General features: G+C 38.9%; 1 protein-coding gene across 1 annotated transcript; it reads right to left on the bottom strand.

The window, feature by feature from the left end:
• Positions 1-111: 111 nt before the first annotated feature.
• Positions 112-18014, bottom strand: SHISA2 (shisa family member 2). The gene is made up of 2 exons (XM_075198917.1): positions 16906-18014; positions 112-5012 (listed from the first exon to the last, which is right to left on the bottom strand). The coding sequence occupies exons 1-2, from the start codon at positions 17216-17218 to the stop codon at positions 4459-4461; spliced, it is 867 nt and encodes a 288-aa protein (XP_075055018.1). The 5' UTR covers positions 17219-18014; the 3' UTR covers positions 112-4458.
• Positions 18015-19769: the final 1755 nt, after the last annotated feature.

The raw sequence follows: 19769 nt of genomic DNA, 5'->3' as shown, positions 1-19769 counted from the left end.
ATAACAGATTCTGCACCCCATCATTGGTGAACAGCAGATGGGGTATGTTTGTGTAAATAATATATATTTAAATACAAAATACATTATAAATAATAAAAAAAACAGTTCTATCACACCATAAAAATTTTATTAAAAATTGAAATTTTACTTCACTTTAAGAAACACTTTACGTTAAGTGCCCTTTCAGAAAAATGATGGCAAACATGGATATTTCTTTTACACTGTTATACCCTACACATAGAAATTGTGCAAAACACCACATATCACAATTTTTGTTTTCCACTCATTTTACCCCCAAAAAATGAAAAATATTTTTGTTAAGCTTTACAAATTTAACTTATTTTTTATCTTTACAGTATACAATATACAAATGATGGACCCCCTGAATTAAGTTTGTCAGAGAAAATCGTCCTTAACAGGCTTGTGCAATGGGTGTATTTTGGGAACATACAAGTCACTCAAGAATAAAATATTTTTAGTGACATTTGAGAGAAAGAAAAGGCTTAAGCCCAGATTATGGCTATACAAGTTAAATGGCTTCGTTAAAATTATCGTTTCCTCATGATGTCAGAAATTTTCTAGAGACACACTGACATGGTTTAAAATTTTAAGAAGTTGGAGCAATTAAAAGACAATGAAATCTCAAAAAGCAGATAGAATGAAGTATGTAGTTAAAACGTGGTTTTAAACGTTACTCTTCTTTTCTCCTGTACCTTTATTAAAAAGCATTTACTTCTCACATACTGGAAGCCAAAGACATACCTCCCAACATTTATAAATGCTAGAAGCCCCGTCCTGCCCCAAATCACCCACTTTTGGGTGAACTCCACCCCTTTTGAGCTCTGTGACTCCTGACAGTTGGGAGGTATGCAATGAGTTAGATCTATGAAGGTTTATGCTTCTGTGCACTGCCCCTTCTCTCCTTCCCCATCCCAAAGGGAAGTTAAGGAGAAGTGTCATCCTCTAAAAATAACTTCAACATGCTTGCTATCAGCAAATTGGTGTGACAGAGAGCAGGCTTGACGGATAATTAGCTTAGTAATGCACAGCATTTGGTACATATTAATGACTTGATCTTTAAGGAATAGTTTTATTCTTTTACAGGCCACATCTTTTTTTTAACCCCAAGTCTCCCATTTATCCCTTCCATTGAGCCTCCTCTTGTATTACAAAGAGGGATACATTGCTTTTCTAGCTGCCAAAATGATCTCCCGGGCTGTTTAATTCTACATAATGCTATCATCTGTGTCCAATGTTGTAAATTACAGCGATCATCTGCATATTGTACCTGCCATCCCACGTCATTTCACAGTATGATAAAGTTCTGCTTTCCCCAATTATTTTGTGGTTGAAACCATCTGGGCTACAACAATTCATCAGTATTAAATGTTAATATCAATTATTTAGTTCTGCTGAATGTATTTCCTTTGCAAAACTAACTGGAGATGAGCGGAATGCCGTCATGCAGTGAAATGGCTCAGGTTAGCAGGAATGCACCTGGTCTATTATAAGAAATGTGAGTGCTCTTGTGGCTTTGTATAGTGTGTCTGTGTCTATGTGCATTTTCCTAAGAAGGACCAGATTTACCATTAGGTAAAAGCACTAGTACCCAGGAGCGGCTAGGCTGCAGTATCCATGTTTAACTTTTTTTTCTTCATCGGTAAGGAAAAATTAGTTAAGAGAATAAGAATCAATCACTAAGGTGAGAAAACATTATATTAACCAGATGTGGGGTGGACATTATATATCTGAGGAGGGACTGTTTAGGCTACATACTATTCTGCGGCTGGTAACTGTGGCATTGCTTAGGGTACGGTCTTATTCCGAATCTGGTTGGATGGAAAATAAAGAGGCGTCTCTATACTAATATCTATCAGAAATTTGAAGACATTGGATGTATTGTGCAACCTATATCAACCAATCAGATTATTGCTCTTAGTTTGCCAGGCAACAAACTTGGCCCAAATATCTGATCAGTTGCTAAGTTGCAAACAATACAATATTAAGTTGAATTAAGAACTGTGTTCACAACATTGGTGGCAATGGGGGTGTATACGGTGGTATGTCATACCGCCAATTCTCCCACTGCCCTCATTGTAATACTATCACATTCCATTCACTTACATTATATATACAGTATATACAGTGGTAGAAGTGGAGTGTATACGGTGGTATGTCCTACCGCCACTTCTCCTACTGCCCTCATTGTAATACTATCACATTCCATTCACTTACATTATATATACAGTATATACAGTGGTGGAAGTGGAGTGTATACGGTGGTATGTCATACCGCCAATTCTCCCACTGCCCTCATTGTAAAACTACCAAATTTCATTCACTTACATTCCCGTTACATTTTTCATACCACCACTTCTAAATGTCCACTTCAACCACTGGTTCCCAACATACATAGTAGGAAAAAATTCTTAAACTTCCATTGGGCGGTATTATCAAAATATAATTTTAAAATATATTAAAATAATGCATAATATTCATTCTATGTATTGTTTTGCTCTTTTGTTCATCCTGCTATATTTGTGGCTTAAAAATACCCTTGTTCAATCTGCAAATGTCAATGCTGTAATTGAAATCGAGGATCTTCTCTTTATACATGTCTAGCAAAATCAGAAATTAGCCTCATTGTTGACAAAGAGCCAGAACTGTTGAAAGCTCACATCTGATTTGTTGCTATGTGTTTTAGTTTACTTGGAACTCATACTTAGTGGCTTATGTAATAACTTATGTAATAACTTGCTGCAAAGGGCAATTCTGTGCTGTGATCACAGCAACCAATCCAATATCTGCTTTGAGCAAGTGGCGGGAGAGTAAGAGGACCTAGTATTTGGCCAGCTGCTGTTATCTGTAGCCAGAGCCGAGTTAGGCATTCGACACTGTAGACGTTGCTCTTACTGTTTATTTTGTATTTTATTTTCGTCACCAAGGAAAGATTAACTGGGGGTCTAGGAAATCTTGACTGATATGATGAGTTCATCTGGTGAAGGGACAATGCCACTATATTCTGATCTGTGACAGAACCAGTGAAACGACAGAATGTTCATCATGAGTAAGGGGGTAGCTAGTGGATAGGGCAGAGCTCGGGGTGCCAGGTGTGCCAACAGCTTTTACTGATAAACATCTGACATGCCCCCACATGGCACTCTCCTAATGTTGTGTGACCATGTGCTCACCTCCTCCTCACTTCCTGCACCTATGTCAGGAGGTATGATTTGGCTGTGGGTGCAGCAGATCATTACTCCTTAATATTATGTGCACCTTTATCATGTAAACTTTTTGATTTGTCTATTAACTTTGGTCACATATGAAATTGCAGATAGATGATATTGTTGTACTAAAGGAGTATTTTCTATGTTACCTGATACACATACCACAATTATTATTATTTTATTACTAGTTATTTAGAATTATTATTTCTAGCTTTGTACCTGAAACTGTGTAAGAGTTGTGGTCTTTTTTAATTTGATTTATTAATTGTATTTTTGGAAATAAAATAAAAGCAAAAATAGACTTTTGTACCACAAGTGGAATCAAAATATTACATTTAAAAAGTGGTGGCAAAATATTTGTTACACTGAGCTACTTTCTGTACCCATTAGTAGCAGCTTGAACAATACAGTATACTATTACCATACACAGCATTTTAAATTGAGCGGTCAGCTACATTCATCTCTGAATAAGTCCTGAGGCTTTAAAGAACATGTATTACCTACACACAGTGCAGGCAGCCATTTTGAGGACCAACAGTCATGAGAAGGCAGCCGACCAATTAGGAGCAAGTGACACCACAGGCTGACCTCTGACAAATATTTGTGCCAACCACAAAATGGCTGCCTCCACTGTATGTGTGGGTAGGCGACAGATGCAGTATAAAATCTATGGCACATCCATTCATAGTTTATTATGCATTAATTATTTGTTTTAAACCGTAATGAGTTAACATGAGTGCTATTGTTGTGTTTCAGGCCTGAAATAAGCATTAAATAAGCTTGTGTGATTGCACTGTCCTGCATGATTGTCTGCATGATTGTCAATGTTAAATATAAACATGTTATTTGCACTATAATTAATACACTTCAACAGGAAAAAAAAATCCCTATACCTGCTATACCAGAGTATACTAAAACCTGGTCTTTGCTGAAGTTGTGTCCAGCAAAGAGTAGGGTAATGGCTCAGGCATTTTAAGCTAAAATAAGTATTCTGCCCCCCCACCCACCCCTCCAAAAAAAGAAAACATACACACATTCATTATAAAAACAACAACAACGTTTTTGCTATTGTGATTCCACATGCATTTTACAATAAAGCTGTTCAACGTCTTTCTTGCCAAGTAGTCTCTAAGTCCCGTAAAATGCAATATTTAGTGTACTTCTCAGTCTGTTCCCTCACAGCAGAGAGGTGATATTGTCCTAATTTTCAGTCAGATAAATATGGCTCAGCTTATACTGTCACTGCCGGGTACATCATCTGTTCTGGGTTGCTGTGAGGATATGGAGATTGCATTTGTCTGTATCCACCTTGTAGCCCATCCAGAAAAGGTGGCATAGGAGTCATGGGTACAGAGTCATGAGGTACAGCATATCCCACAAACTGAGGGTGAAGATATTGTCCTTGGTGCGGAACCATCTGGGTCGCCTGTTGACAGTTTAACACCGAGTAATTGGTCGGCATGTTTACATAGACATTATTCATGGCTCCCTCTGGCAAACAGCAGTTGGTCTGTGACCTCGTTGGAGGAGCCCTTGCCCCCGAATTGGCACTGGAACTTGAGCTGGTAGCCGTGCTGGACTGGCGAGAGGACGAGCCCCGGGAGGTGTTGGCACTTGATATCATAGGGATGGTCTCCATGAGGCGGTTGCTTCCGGGCGCTCTGCTCTGCTGGGGTTCCTGCTTCGGTCTCAGGCAGCGACAGCAACAAATGGCTACCAGGGAGCCCAAGATGATGAAGGCAACAAATACAGATCCGACAATCAGAAATGGCACGTAGATGGGAACTGAAAGAAAAGAGGAAATCGTCAGTTTTAAAGTGAGGAAATTAATATGAAGTAAATATTACAGCACAAGCCATGCATGGATTCAAATAGGCACGCAAGGCACAGATTACAACAAACACCACTAAAATAAGAAGAAACAGACAACAAGTTGCAGCTCAACAACATCACAGCCACACTGTTTGTGTGGTTTTTCTCCGGGTGCGTGTCAGGGAATTTAGACTGTAAGCTCCAATGGGGCAGGGTCTGATGAGAATGATTCCATTTAATAGAAAAAGAGCGCGTCCAAGATGGCTGCCTGCAACAATGTAAAGTGCTTTAATGAGTCCAATTGGGAGAAAGGTGCTATGCAACAGATAATTATTATTATTTTAGGGTCTCCCGTTAGTGCAATCATAGGAACCAGCTTTGTGGGTGCTTGAGTACCCCCAGTGTTTTTGCCACTAGCCACAGCCATTCATGGAATTTTTCAGTCATGAGGGGGAAATTACCATTTTAAAATATTTGCTCCTATGTCCCCAAAAATAACAATATAGGATTTTCTAGGGTGAGTGAAAAAATAAAGTTATTCCAACAAAACCTAATACTGCGCTAAAATGCACAAAAAATATGGGGCCTCCGGAGGTGTAATTTTGGACCCTGGCAGTGAAAGGGTTAATAAGGGGGTGAAGACCGCACGTACTGGGAGGAGCCTTCCCACTGTACAGTACATCACACTCGGAATTCTGACAGTTTGTAATATAATGATCACATGAGATTAGTGTTACAGCCTTCAGTCCACAGAATATTTATAGGTCTTAGGGTTTTCTTTACATCAAAGATGATTGGCTCATCTTTATTTATATAACAGAAATAGAATGTAATGAAAGTCCCAAAAGAGCAGGTTTAATCAATACAATAGAAGGAAAAAAATAATAGCCAAGGAATATAACGACTATAGGACTTCAAAGGATTAATAGTGCTTACAAAATAAAACAATATTTTTGCTTTTGGCCAAGCAGTCCTAGCGCTGCTTACATCCTGCTAATTGAGTAAGCTCCAATTGCAAATCCCAAAATGAAACCAGCATGCATAAACAGAGGCTGTAATTATACAAGAGGATTCTGTGCATTAGACAGGTGGTATAATTTCACTTATTGAAGCAATTTTTTCATTAGTACACTACAGTTGCCTCGGACACAGGAAAGGCAAAGAATCAAATAACAGGAAAGGAATCTTAATGATAACGAGAATGTTTCCACTCCTGTAGGACTGGCTGCTGTGACGGTGTGGCAGCTTACGCTGCAGACTGTGGCCCCATTCTGCAGGGAAGACGGCCTGGCTGTTTTCTATGCGTAACGCCATTTGACAGCGTTGGGATTTAACCTAGGAAATTAGTCAGGCATCTGCTTCTCTCCGTATATGAAATATGGCACTCGATATTGATATTTAATATCACAACCGATATTTTAATCCCTATAATGTTCAGTTTAGTGTAACAGGATTACACAGAAATTGTTTCCAGAATTTTCTTTTCTTCGGCTTAGTTTTTCACAGGAGCCTGTATATTCAGCAACGTTTTACTGCAATAGAAATCTGCTATTTTCCATTTGTCACCATTACCAGTTTATTGTCAAGATTAGTCAAATTAGGAATGTAAGCACCAAAACATTTAAATCATGAGTAATTCATTTAGTATTAATGAAAAACAGGGCCAGACTAGGGGGTATATTTACTAAACTGCGGGTTTGAAAAAGTGGAGATGATGCCTATAGCAACCAATCAGATTCTAGCTGTCATTTGTAGAATGCACTAAATAAATGATAACTAGAATCTGATTGGTTGTTATAGACAACAACATATCCACTTGTTCAAACCCGCAGTTTAGTAAATATACCCTCAGGTCTCAAAAGTGGGACAGGCAATCAAAGTACACCAGAGCACATTGTCATTGCCAGATTGCTATAGTGATGAAAGCCTCTAAATATTTGACTACTGACTACTTGTGTGGAGCAACAATTAGTGAATCTGGTGCAATGTGTGAATGAAAGAGACAGGAAGTCTGTGGCAATAGTGGAACAGGAAGAGGAGGGACTAACTACTAATGTTAGCATTTACATATTTCAATTAAATGGACTTTTAGACATATTCTATTTACAAATCTTAATTATATCCCTTGCATTAATGTCTTCTACAACAAAGGACTCTGGATTATTTCAGATCATATTACTTATTATGTCTGACTGTAAGGGGGGAGATTAAATTCAGCATGACATGTCCCGGAACAGTCTGCGGAGACACATCAACGTAATATTGAGAATAGAATCTCTGCTCATTTTCCTCGTGTTCCATAGAGGTGAAAAATGAGCGGAGATTCCTTACCGTAATGATCAGAATGTGCACATACAAACATCAAAGAGATGTTAGGCAGCATCTCGCCCCCTTAGTGTTTTAAAAGGGGTGGCAGAATCACGTTAGTTAAGGCAATCAGCGAGGAGGCTCAGAAGTAGTAGGGCAACTGTGCCCCAACATTTTAATATTCCCACAGAAAAAAGGGAAAGTACAATAATGTGAACAATATGTGAACTGTGTTAAAGCTGCATTATGGTAACCCACCCCTCTAGCCATATTTCCCGGGTCCCCGACGATGCTATCATTAGAGATCCTGTAATCCTGCTCACACGCCTCCCATCCGGATTTCGGCCCACAGGGACTGTGGGAGAAATGGAGGAGCTTTAAGTTTTAAAATTATAATTTGAGATTTCCACTCCAGAGTCATAGGTGGACATGGGAACTTTTGAGAACAACAACACCAATAGATCACTGAAAATTAACGTTATTGTCTTTTACATTTTTTTAATCATTCCATATTAATTTCTTGGCCATAAAATAGCTGTTTTTACAGTGTGTAGATGGCAGCCTGACGTTAACATCAACGGGGCTGAATCAGCAATGGCTAGCACGATGGCTAAGTAGTTAGCACTTCTGCCTCACAGCACTGGGGTCATGAGTTCAATTCCCGACCATGGCCTTATCTGTGAGGAGTTTGTATGTTCTCCCCGTGTTTGTGTGGGTTTCCTCCGGGTGCTCCGGTTTCCTCCCACACTCCAAAAACATACTAGTAGGTTAATTGGCTGCTATTAAAAAATGACCCTAGTCCCTCTCTATGTCTGTCTGCCTGTGTGTGTTAGGAAATTTAGACTGTAAGCTCCAATGGGGCAGGGACTGATGTGAATGAGTTCTCTGTACAGCGCAGCGGAATTAGTGGCGCTATATAAATAAATGGTGATGATGATGATGATGATGTATGTCTGCTAAGATACACATTTCTGTACTGCATCTGCGCACATAAAATACCTACACAAATACGTCTCTTTAGTAAACATATCTCTTGCGGGTGCTGCAGGGCGGTGCAGCGAGACACAATGATGATGAGGATAATCAGCAGCGCTCTCTAGCTGCAGACTGACCATCCATTCCCGCTGCCGCTATATTATATCAAGTCGTGGATGTTGCATTACCTAATTGAGGGCTCCATCTGGACTCAGGCAATAAGATCCCCATTGTGCTTTCAAAGGCGAAAACCACAGATGCTGTTTAATATAACTTTAGTTCATTTTTATTTAATTTAACGTAATATAATTTAATTTGCATTTTATATTTGTGTTTGTGCTTAATTACATGTTATGCTGAAAGTGCGACTTTTACATTTATTAATAATTTCTTAACTCCCAACAATTGTACATAGAGAGAAGGATAGAAACATAATGATAAAGCATTTGCTGTACACAATAAACTACAACGTTACCTCTCATTTAACAGAAAAAACATTGTACTTTATCTTTTCTTTAAATGGTTTTACCCCTGACAGCTCCACTTCTGGCTCTCAGCTCTTTCTTAACAACATTCAAGACAGAAAATCTAACCCACTCCTGTATAAAATTACACAAGACTGTTTAAAAAAGAAATATTTTGGGTGTGATGCTAATGAGATCCTACATTTGGGAGTCTTGCTGCTGTTAATAAATTAAGTTGTGAAAGACATTATTTCCTATAATTACCACATGTCTGGTTGTTCTTTAGAGAAAACAGGTGTCTGCAATATACACTTAAGGTTACTTCTAATCAGCTCCTTCACTATCAGTGTAATGTGTATCAAACTCAGAAACTAAGGGGTATATTTACTAAACTGCAGGTTTGAAAAAGTGGAGATGTTGCCTATAGCAACCAATCAGATTCTAGCTGTCATTTTGTAGAATGTACTAAATAAATGAGAACTAAAATATGATCGGTTGCTATAGGCAACATCTCCACTTTTTCAAACCCGCAGTTTAGTAAATACACTCCTAAAAGTTATTTTTAAATGCATACAAATGCTGAAGTGCCACACGTGTGTATATTTCTGTGCATTTACACTTTAATAATATGAACTTGTATTACAGCACCAAAAAGCCGATGAAGTCCCTTCGCTCTCGTGATTTAGGAAGAGATGAGGCTACAATTTGTTATGGGGTGGTCTCATAATAACTAGGCCTGGATGTTAACAAGACGTTTTAATGCGCTTTCAGTGATAGACAACAATTCAACAAATCGGCACATAAAGCGTTTGCACTGATGAGCTTCAAGAACAGGTGTGCGCACCGTTATATGCCCTTGGCGGACAAACAGGTGCGTTTGCACAGAATGTAATGTGCTAAGCGGAACATTGACTTCAGCAATGACAACAATGTGCTGCTTTCTCTATATTAATACTAAAATTGGTTCAAAGTCTACAACTATGCTAATTAAGGCTTTAAAGATAATTGCTGATTAGTGACCCTGGAAATGAAGAGAATAACCTGTTTTGAGACCGGAGTCACAATAAGTCAACAAGAGGTTGATTGCACATGAAACAGCTGTTCTTATTACTATGGTAATCCTCAGGGTTTCCAATGTCTACAACCCCTTCATCTTCTCGGAGATCACACAAAAGAGAGAAATGTTCACATTGCTGGCAGGCAATACGATAATTGGTGCAAAAGGATAATACTGTCAAAATCGTAGCACTTCATCAAACATTCCTTAAATACTTGTGTTTATAGTGTTGATGTTTCTAATAAGTTTCTGCAATGCACAAGACTAAGCAAGGTTAATGGGTAGAATACTAGAAGCCACTGTTGGCTCTTAGCATTCTGAATATAAAGATGTATCACTTCAGGTATCTGGGAGTACCTACGTTCTTGAGATTTTAGTTTCATTTCAGCCAGTGATGACTTTCTACAAGAGAAGTGTCATTTCAGATTGTAATACACATGAAACCTGATTGTAAATGATTATCAGAGCACAGATACGCAACACGTATACAGAGCTACGCTTGCTCAATACCACCAAAAATTCACAAAGATAGTATACCTTTGAATTCAGGAACCAAACGCTATTCGGATGGATGAAATTTTTTCTGCATGTCTACATATCAAATCCCAAACTAGAACTGTGGGTGAATTGTTAATCTAGATATAAATTGAGACAATGAAACCAGTGGTTCTGGCAAAGAAAGGTGATTTGTATCTATTTCAAAAGACAAACACCTTTTGCAAGAGTTAGAAGAACCAAGTCTACTGGACTAAGACTGGGTACACACTACAGGTTTTTCACCCTAATATCAGACTAATCACACAATAAACAAGCAGATATTACATTAGAGTGTACGCTTCAACGATGAATTATTATCGTTCCAAAGCACATCGTATTGTGATTTTATAAACAGGCCTTATCTGTGTGGAGTTTGTATGTTCTCCCCGTGTTTGCGTGGGTTTCCTCCTGGTGCTCCGGTTTCCTCCCACACTCCAAAAATATACTGGTAGGTTAATTGGCTGCTATTAAATTGCCCTTAGTCTCTCTCGGTCTGTGTGTATGTATGTTAGGGGATTTAGATTGTAAGCTCCAATGAGGCAGGAACTGATGTGAATGAGTTCTCTGTACAGCGCTGCGGAATTAGTGGCGCTATATAAATAAATAGATGATGATGATGACTAAAAATCTTGTTCAGGGATGATGACTAAAAATCTTGTTCCAATCCTGCAGTGTGTATGCACTCACAAACAGATCTCCATAGAGTTTACAGAGTCACGATCTTTTCAGCCTATGGTTATGACAGATGAAGAGCACAGATCTGATGGTAAATTTAGTAAACCGTGTATAGTGCGTACACATGAGTCGGCCTGGTGATCAGGACTTTCAGACGCTGGTTAAATTGTTAATGATATTGCATCAGGAGAATTTTTGTTTTGTAGTGTGTACCCAGCCTAAGTACTATCAAATAGAACATATAGGGGGGAATTCAAGTGACCGTGCTGTTCATTAGGACAACACTTCCTGCGCACTATTACCGTTATTATGGTCATTTTAATGCAGATTTTTGCTCACAGAACTTCGAGCAAAAATTAGCGTTGAAATTACAGTACTAACGGTAATAGTGCGCAGGACAGTAAGGGAACAGTGATAACAACATGGTAACTTGAGCTTCAATAAAATGTTGTGCAAGGGAGCTATAAGCAACCAATCAGATTCTAGCCATCGTTTTCTAGAATGTAGTAGATAAATGATAGCTAGAATTGGATTGGTTGCTAAGGGCAACCCCTCTACATATTTTTTTTTAGAAATTTTAGTAAATGCACCACTATGAGTTTTAGCAGAGTTTAAGTCAGTTTAATCAGCTCAGAGAATCACTGAAGCTTGTGAAAATGTACTGTTAAGTGGCAAGTACTTACCGAATAGCAACATATGTTCTAAGAATAAAAGTAACTAAATAAGAAAATAAATAAGAAAGTGTTGGGATACTACGTAATAAAAGACAGTATTTAATTGTTGGAACTAGAACAGACTGAAATGCATTATGTAGGTAGAAGGATTGCAGCAATGTATGTAAAGCTGAAAAACAGATTGTAAAGATAGCACGGACGAAACCCCAACCGTTTTCAAGTACATAAACAGCATAAAACTGATAATGGGCCACGAAATGAAAACGTAGGGAAATAACTGAAATAAACCATACCTGCCTACTCTCCCGGAATTCCCGGGAGGCTCCCGAATTTCGGGAAGTCCTCCCGGACTCCCGGAAAAGTAGGCAAAACTCCCAAAATTTGGCGAAATTAACGGCAGTGAATGGAGGGGGTGGGGCTTAATCATGTCATTAAGCCCCGCCCCATCTATTCAATGGCGTGAATTTCGGCTGCCCCATGTCACATGACTTGCCCTGGCAAAGACCCAGGTTTTTGGTGCAGTATGAATGGGGGTATAACTACTCATCACCAGCAGTGGTACTATTGTGCACTATACCAGTTACTAATTACACTTTCATTATTAGGTTGTATGCATTTCCTGTCCATTTATCTGTTTATTTAGTAATAATATACTAAATCTGTAGACATCCACAAATTATTAAAAGTTATTATTACAAAAAAATAGAACGATGAGGCATGAAGATGTTTCACAAACACAATTTGCTCCCTACCAAAAAAAGTTTCAAAGGGAAAGTACATACAAATCACTAAGACTATCCCCCAACTGGTATTATTTTTTATTCTAAGCTGTGCGTGAGATGGAAATTTCAACTGCATCTGTCAATTTCATTTGAAAAACAAAGTGGTCTGAGCTCCAATGACCCCTCCCTGTTCTATTCATTACAATAGTATTTGGCAGCCATCACAACAACTGTTTTTACCTTTTCTGTAACAACTGCCGCCCTCTCCAGAAACGTTAACCTTTGGTACTAAAGTGAAGTGGGTTTAAATGCTGTTTTTCAAAAATAAAATAAAACAGAAAAAATAAATAAATATTTGAAGCATCGTCATCATCATCATCATTTATTTATATAGCGCCACTAATTCCGCAGCGCTGTACAGAGAACTCATCCACATCAGTCCCTGCCCCTTTGGAGCTCACAGTCTAAATTCCCTAATATAGACACACACTTACACACAGAGAGGGGGACAGACAGACAGAGAAAGAGAGACAGACAGACAAAGAGGGAGAGACTAGGGTCAATTTTGATAGCAGCCAATTAACCTACCAGTATGTTTTTGGAGTGTGGGAGGAAACTGGAGCACCCGGAGGAAACCCACACAAACACGGGGAGAACATACAAACTCCACACAGATAAGGCCAAAGTCGGGAATTGAACTCATGACCCCAGCGCTGTGAGGCAGAAGTGCTAACCACTAGGCCACTGTGCTGCCCCAAGCTTATCTTATTGCATATGAATTAAAATAAATAAATAAAACAAAACAAAAAATTGAATAGACATCCAATGGTAATATTGAACACTTCTGACTTAAAAACTTGACTCACTGGATAGAGATCAACATGAAACATAGGAGCTAAAACATTTGCAACGGTACCTTCGGAAACTCTATGGGCCTGATTCATTAAGGAACTTAAATTAAGAAGTTTCTTATTTATGTCTCCTGGACAAAACCATGTTACAATACAAGGGGTGAAAATTAATTTTCTGTTTTGCACATAAGTTAAATACTGACTGTTTTTTCATGTATCACACAAATACTTGATAGCTTATTTGTACACTGAAATTTAAAGTTGATATTTGTGTGCTACATGAAAAAACAGACAGTATTTAACTTATGTGCAAAACAGAAAACTAATTTTCACCCCTTGCATTGTAACATGGTTTTGTCCAGGAGATTTAAATAAGAAACTTCTTAATGTAAGTTCCTTAATGAATCAGGCCCCATGTTGTTTTGTATAAAAGCATAAAGTTTGTTTTACAGACAGATCACAATGATAACTTATTCACAATCCACAGTTTCCAAAGCCTATTCCAAATGTCCAGTTAAAGATTCCAATTGCTATAATAGAAGCATAGTACTGAAAGAATGAATGCAATTGTGATTAGAACAAGGGGTCAGAGGTCAATAGAAAGAGACAACACCCAAATTCCACCAATCAAGTATCTTCTCCATACTTTGTGCCCTGGACTTTGACAAACAGTAAATGTAAATCTACAACTGTTTAGCAATCCTATCCATCAGCGCACATCTAAATGGCAAACTAGTTGCCTTCATTTAGACATTTAGATTTTCAAGCTGTCCTCCAGCAGTACTAAACCTAGTGGACATTATTGCTATACACTACATTTGTTTAAAGAAAAGTTAAAGGTAGGTCGTTAAGAGAAGAGTCAACTAGTGTCAATCTAGTGATTGATCTATCACACACATTAGTTGCCGAGTTACTAAATCTCTTTATTCTTTAGTAAACAACATGATTACATTAAACATTTGCCTTTTCTTCTGGCTTGTCTGCTGACAAATGTAATGTCAGATAAGAGCAGGCCATTTAGCATTTAGTTAAAAAAACTATTACCTCTTTTGGGTACCGCTACCATTTTTTTCTGAACTTTTAAATGATAACAAATGAACAGTTTCACATATATATCTTATATGTTAAATTAGGGTTCATCGGTCTCTTACAAAGCACTCTTTGGGCTAGATTTACTAAACTGCGGGTTTGAAAAAGTGGAGATGTTGCCTATAGCAACCAATCAGATTCTAGTTATCATTTATTTTGTACATTCTGCAAAATGAGAGCTAGAATCTGATTGGTTGCTACAGGCAACATCTCCACTTTTTCAAACCCACAATTAAGTAAATATACCCCTTTGAGTTTATAAAGGTCTATCAAGTCTCTTCCATGTATATAATTATTTGCTAAGCTAATCAATGACGGTAAATGATGACCATGTACGCACTCTACATTTTTAAATATATTTTTTTACTAATTATTTATATTATTATTTACCAATGTTGCTTTGAGTTAGAAGGACACTATCATGAAACATATTTTCATATGATTCATGTTTTAATATATACGTCACTGCATGTTATTACAATAATTTTGCAGATTGACATTTCTCTCTTCATGATATTGATATGGAATCACTATGTGGACAGATACTACTGTGTATCCACAAGATCGGCTGTGTCTGACAAGAAATCAGTAACAGCTAAGACGTTTTGTGCAAAATGTTATCCACACAAAGTACTATTAGCATCATAGTTATGTGTTAGGATACTTTTAAATTAGAGATTTAGTGTCATTTTTAGCCACCATTACCCTGCCTGGCAACAGGATCAGAGGGGATCATGAAATTAAGCATTTTGGCTTCTCCCTGTACAGAATTACCAGGCTATAGTATAGGAAGTGAATAAAGTGTTATGGTAACGCATGGTGGTTTATAAAAGGCTGCACCTGATTGAATGGATCAATGTAACCATCTAATGCCAAGTGTCATTTCATTATACACCATCCAAATATCATAGAAGGGGCTTTAAATAAACGCTGTGCACCGCCATCTGGCAAGACACCTCTGGGAAAAAGCCAAATTTTAGGAAATTAAATAAATATGGACATCCTCTTAAATATACCAGAGGTTGAGAAAATATGTTGTAAAATACATTAATGAAATTGAAGTTGGCAATCAACAAGTGTAACATTTGACAATTAGGATTTCAAATGTGTCACCAATCACATGTAGATTTCGTCATCCACGATACCAAGCAGGTTAATGGCTACAACCAAGATTCTATTCTAAAAGCTAATTAAATATTAATTATTGATGAGGGATCTGCTCACAGTACTTTGCGCTATTCTGCTAAGTGTCTTGAATTATAATTAATACCACAATGAATGGAAATATTTGGAATATAATTTCAGCCACTAGGAATTAATTATATCTATTTATTGCAGAAGCAGATGCCCAACTGTTGTGTTCTGGGCTGAAGAATTGCAGCCAGGAAAAGTTCCAAAACAACATGCCTCTAACACCTTTCTCAAAGCAAATAGTTCGGAAACGCCATCCCCAACCCTGTCCAAGTCACATCCAGAGCCACAGATCCACAACTTTCTTTTCTTTCAATAACATAAATATTTCCATCAAAGCTCCGTCACCAAATTTCCTTTCAGCTGTATCTGGGGCGCGAGTGATCACAGTCTAATGCACAGCTGATGTATTGATCTTATGATACACTGGAGAAATGGTTTTAATAACTGGGAAATACTGAGAAAAAATACACACAGTCCTCTGCTACTCTCATAGATAACATATGAATATAATGGAACAAGTAAAGTCGCAGCTGTCATGATATTCTCACATTTTATTACAAATAATAGTACAAGCTGTAGAACCAAGAAGATATCTAGGACCCCATTAATGGGACGCAGTATTTGTCTTGTTAGGAAAATTTCAGTTTCTTTCTGGCAAATCTTAGCCAGGAAGGGGGGGGGGGGGGGGATATTCAACACCCGGCCCAGCAGCCTATAAGGAACATTTTAAAAGCAAAAAAAGCAGGTAGCCCACTGACTTAGCCCCAGGAATCCCACTATGGGATCGGCAAATGCCCCCAGCCCAGCCATCTCCCAGGGTGTATGATAGATAATTTCCACCAAAAAGCACACATACAATCATCCAACCTGTTTTATATAAAAAAAGGAATAAAGAAAATGTATAGTATAAAGAAAATATCAATATTTGTGTTAACGACTATTATTATTTATTATGTGAAAACATCTCACTAATAAAGAATAATATAAATTGTTGATGCATGCCCAGTAGAACACACAGATTAATGTGTGATGTATTTTGCGCTTTATTCTTTTCCGTATCTTATCCAACTTTTCCAGTCTACAGTAATAACAATCGCTACATCTAGTCGGGCGATGCACATATATCCATCTTGGAGGTAACAGGATGGTTATTGTTTTACATGAGTTTGTGTATTGTCGTCGACTTCTAGCTTCATGTACAATATCTCTTTAACTAGAGGAATCTTACCCTGATAAACCCACTGCTTGGCATCAGGTGTCACATCCAATGTGATGCCACCCAGTTGTACACCAGACCTGGCACCCTGACAGCTAAACCTACCTGCTGCAGAGTCGGGGTTATCCTTGTCCGGCTTGCTGTGATCTGGCGCCCCCTGCTGTCTGTCGTTGTTACACAAACCCTGTTCCAGCCTGGCCTCTGAGCTGGAGCAGCAGTAGCGCAGGGCGCAGGTACCGCAGCATATCGTGGCGTCATCCCCATCAAACCTCTCCGGACACTGGAACCCGTCCCGCCACACCTCCTGCGCGTCCGTCCACCCGTGACAGTACTCCCCACTTCCCCGGGCAGCTGCCAGCACCGCCAGCAGAAAGGAAGCAAAGGCCAGCAGTGTCAATGGGGAGCCCTCAAACCACATGATGGGCAAAGTGCGCACACACAACACAATCAGATGCGCTGTCACAGATAATAACTCCAATTACGCACAAAGCGCACAAGCGCAGACGATTCCTAAATAGTTGTCTTTCTGTTCTTCAAATAATTATAGCACAACAATTACTGCGCTATATAGAGCTGAGCAAGATTGGAAGGTAAATATAAGTAGTAAATGATTCACTTGCTCTCATCCCAATGAAGGAGATTATCCAAGAGATATGAAGTTCTCCTGAACTATCCAGAGTTGTTGGAGCAGCTGTTGTTCCTCTTCAACTTGATGAGAGTATCCCGCACCCACAGCGCTTCCCCTCCGGAAGATCACAGCCTGGCAGCAGCTGCCAAGCTTACCCTGTGCCTTCTCCACGCCAACCATGAAATAGCGACTGTCTGGGCTCAGGGATCTAGAGAGGACGCGGCGACCTCAGAGTAGGATGATCAGGAGGGTGGACATTCCGTACTGATAGGTTTCCTGCCCGTAAATGTATATTCCAGGACCTCCACGTCCCTGCCAGCATCCTCGCCCAGTCCTCAGAAAACAGACCTTTCATAGCCCACTGTCTATTCACATGCTTGGACGTCCAGGAAGGGAAGGTGCACAGGGATGGAAGAGAGTGCTGAAAAGTCACAGAGGAGAGAGCAAAGACTGCCAGTTGTCAACGGGAGAGCAAGTGGGCAGCAACAGTGAGGGGAGAGCGGTTCTGTACTTGTGAGATCCCTGTCACTCCGTGCGCCTCCCACCTCCCTCCACTGCTCTGTAAATAATCTCCTTCCAGCTCCACACTCTTCTTATAACCACTAGAGCGCACAGGACACGCATGTGCGCGCACCCAGGCACTTTAATGACCTGTAGGAAACACTAGCATTAGTTCTGGGGTAGGCTAGGATTCGCTCTACAACTGCTGTCGGACTACAAGTCCCAGCACTTATGGTTTTGTGGCACATGAAGTTCCATAGAGCCACAGAGCAAGGTTATAAAAGTCACACTGAAGTATTTATGAAATTAGTCTTTCACAACTCGCAGAAATAAACTTTATCAACGTCTATGAACTAGCAGATTTATTTAGTTGTCCCATCTATACATACTTTTATATTTATATCAGATATTCAGACATTGAACAACAGTGTAATACAATGAAGTTTGTATTGCATTGTTTGCTTTATTGTTGCAACATAAACAAATACCCTAAGTGGAAATGCAACAATTAAGTCGATTGTGACATAATTGTAGCTTGTACATACATAAAGCAGATCAGTTGTTAATTGAACGCACTGTCAAAACAGAGAATGACGCATGACGTCATTTAATTCTCAGAATAAACAACTATGCGACAGAAGCGATAACATTCTCAAGTGTGTAAAGATAAATTATAAAGACTCATTTAGATTTCTATTTGTTCATAGTTATTCCATATAACTTGCAATCAGTCTTCTAAATATAATGTTTGTTTTACCCCCTCAGCAAATGTTTTATGACTATATCAACCCATTAGTAGTTTGAGCAAGTAATTAACATTAGCAGCTGCAAGCATGCAGTGGATAGCAGAGGTCCCCAGAGAGGTGTATTACCAGGGCTACTGCAGAATAGTGTGTGACTGGTGTAGAAACTCCTGGAAGTGGTGACTGACATTTCTTGTTCACAAGAGGTTCTGCAGCAGATCAAGTTTCCATTTCACTTTTGACTCATCAAAGTGAGTTTTTTCCCAAACCACAACTGGTGTGGACAACCATCTTTATGTGCGATTTTGAAAACGTGATCTATCAAAATAAAAAGCACTCCGCAAGACACATTTTTATCAGTGTCAGATTGCAAACAACATTAGAAGTTTTGTGACCTTGGATCCATATAAGAGGTACAATAAATCAAGCAGCAGGATGCAAAAACACATGGAAAATTGTGCAAAGAATGCAAATATTTTATTGATATTTTTTGGTATACTGGTCAATTAGCATGCATAGTGAGTATGATGCATTAAAAGGTGCTTGATTTACACAATGTGACAGCTTGCGGCGTGGCCTAGTGACACGGTACTGGGTCTAATGTCATTGGGAACAAAAATGTTAGGAATAACTAAAAAAATGACAGCAGACATCGGGGAGACATACACAACCCATGAAGGTTTTTCACATCTTCGTTAATGACCATGCAGATCTTACACACTCCTATGTACTTGTGTGTGAAGTAATGGGCGCATGTCAAATGCTCTCTTTGCTCTGTCTTTAATAATAAGATCACAAAACAATACTTATAACAGGAACTAATGCACTGGAGATCTGAGCTGCAGAGGCACTTACACTTCATGGTGACAATACCAGGGTTCTTCTGTCCTAGTTGTCTACCAGCCCAGTTGTACTCTTTTCTTCTGGACAAATACCAAAGAGTCAAATAATTCCTCCACCCTGTAATGAATAAAAACATATCACACAATGACAGTGACAAACAGCATTGAAAGCATAGTCCTATCAGTGTAACTACATTCCTTGTGATATCGGGAACCTGTAACAGTAGTAAGAAGTGGTCATACCAGAGAAGGTCA

The sequence above is a fragment of the Mixophyes fleayi genome, chromosome 2 (genome assembly GCF_038048845.1).
Source record: "Mixophyes fleayi isolate aMixFle1 chromosome 2, aMixFle1.hap1, whole genome shotgun sequence".
Classification (NCBI taxonomy): Eukaryota; Metazoa; Chordata; class Amphibia; order Anura; family Limnodynastidae; genus Mixophyes; species Mixophyes fleayi.
The sequence above is the reverse complement of the archived record's forward strand: the minus strand, read 5'-3'. Positions and strand labels throughout refer to the sequence as shown.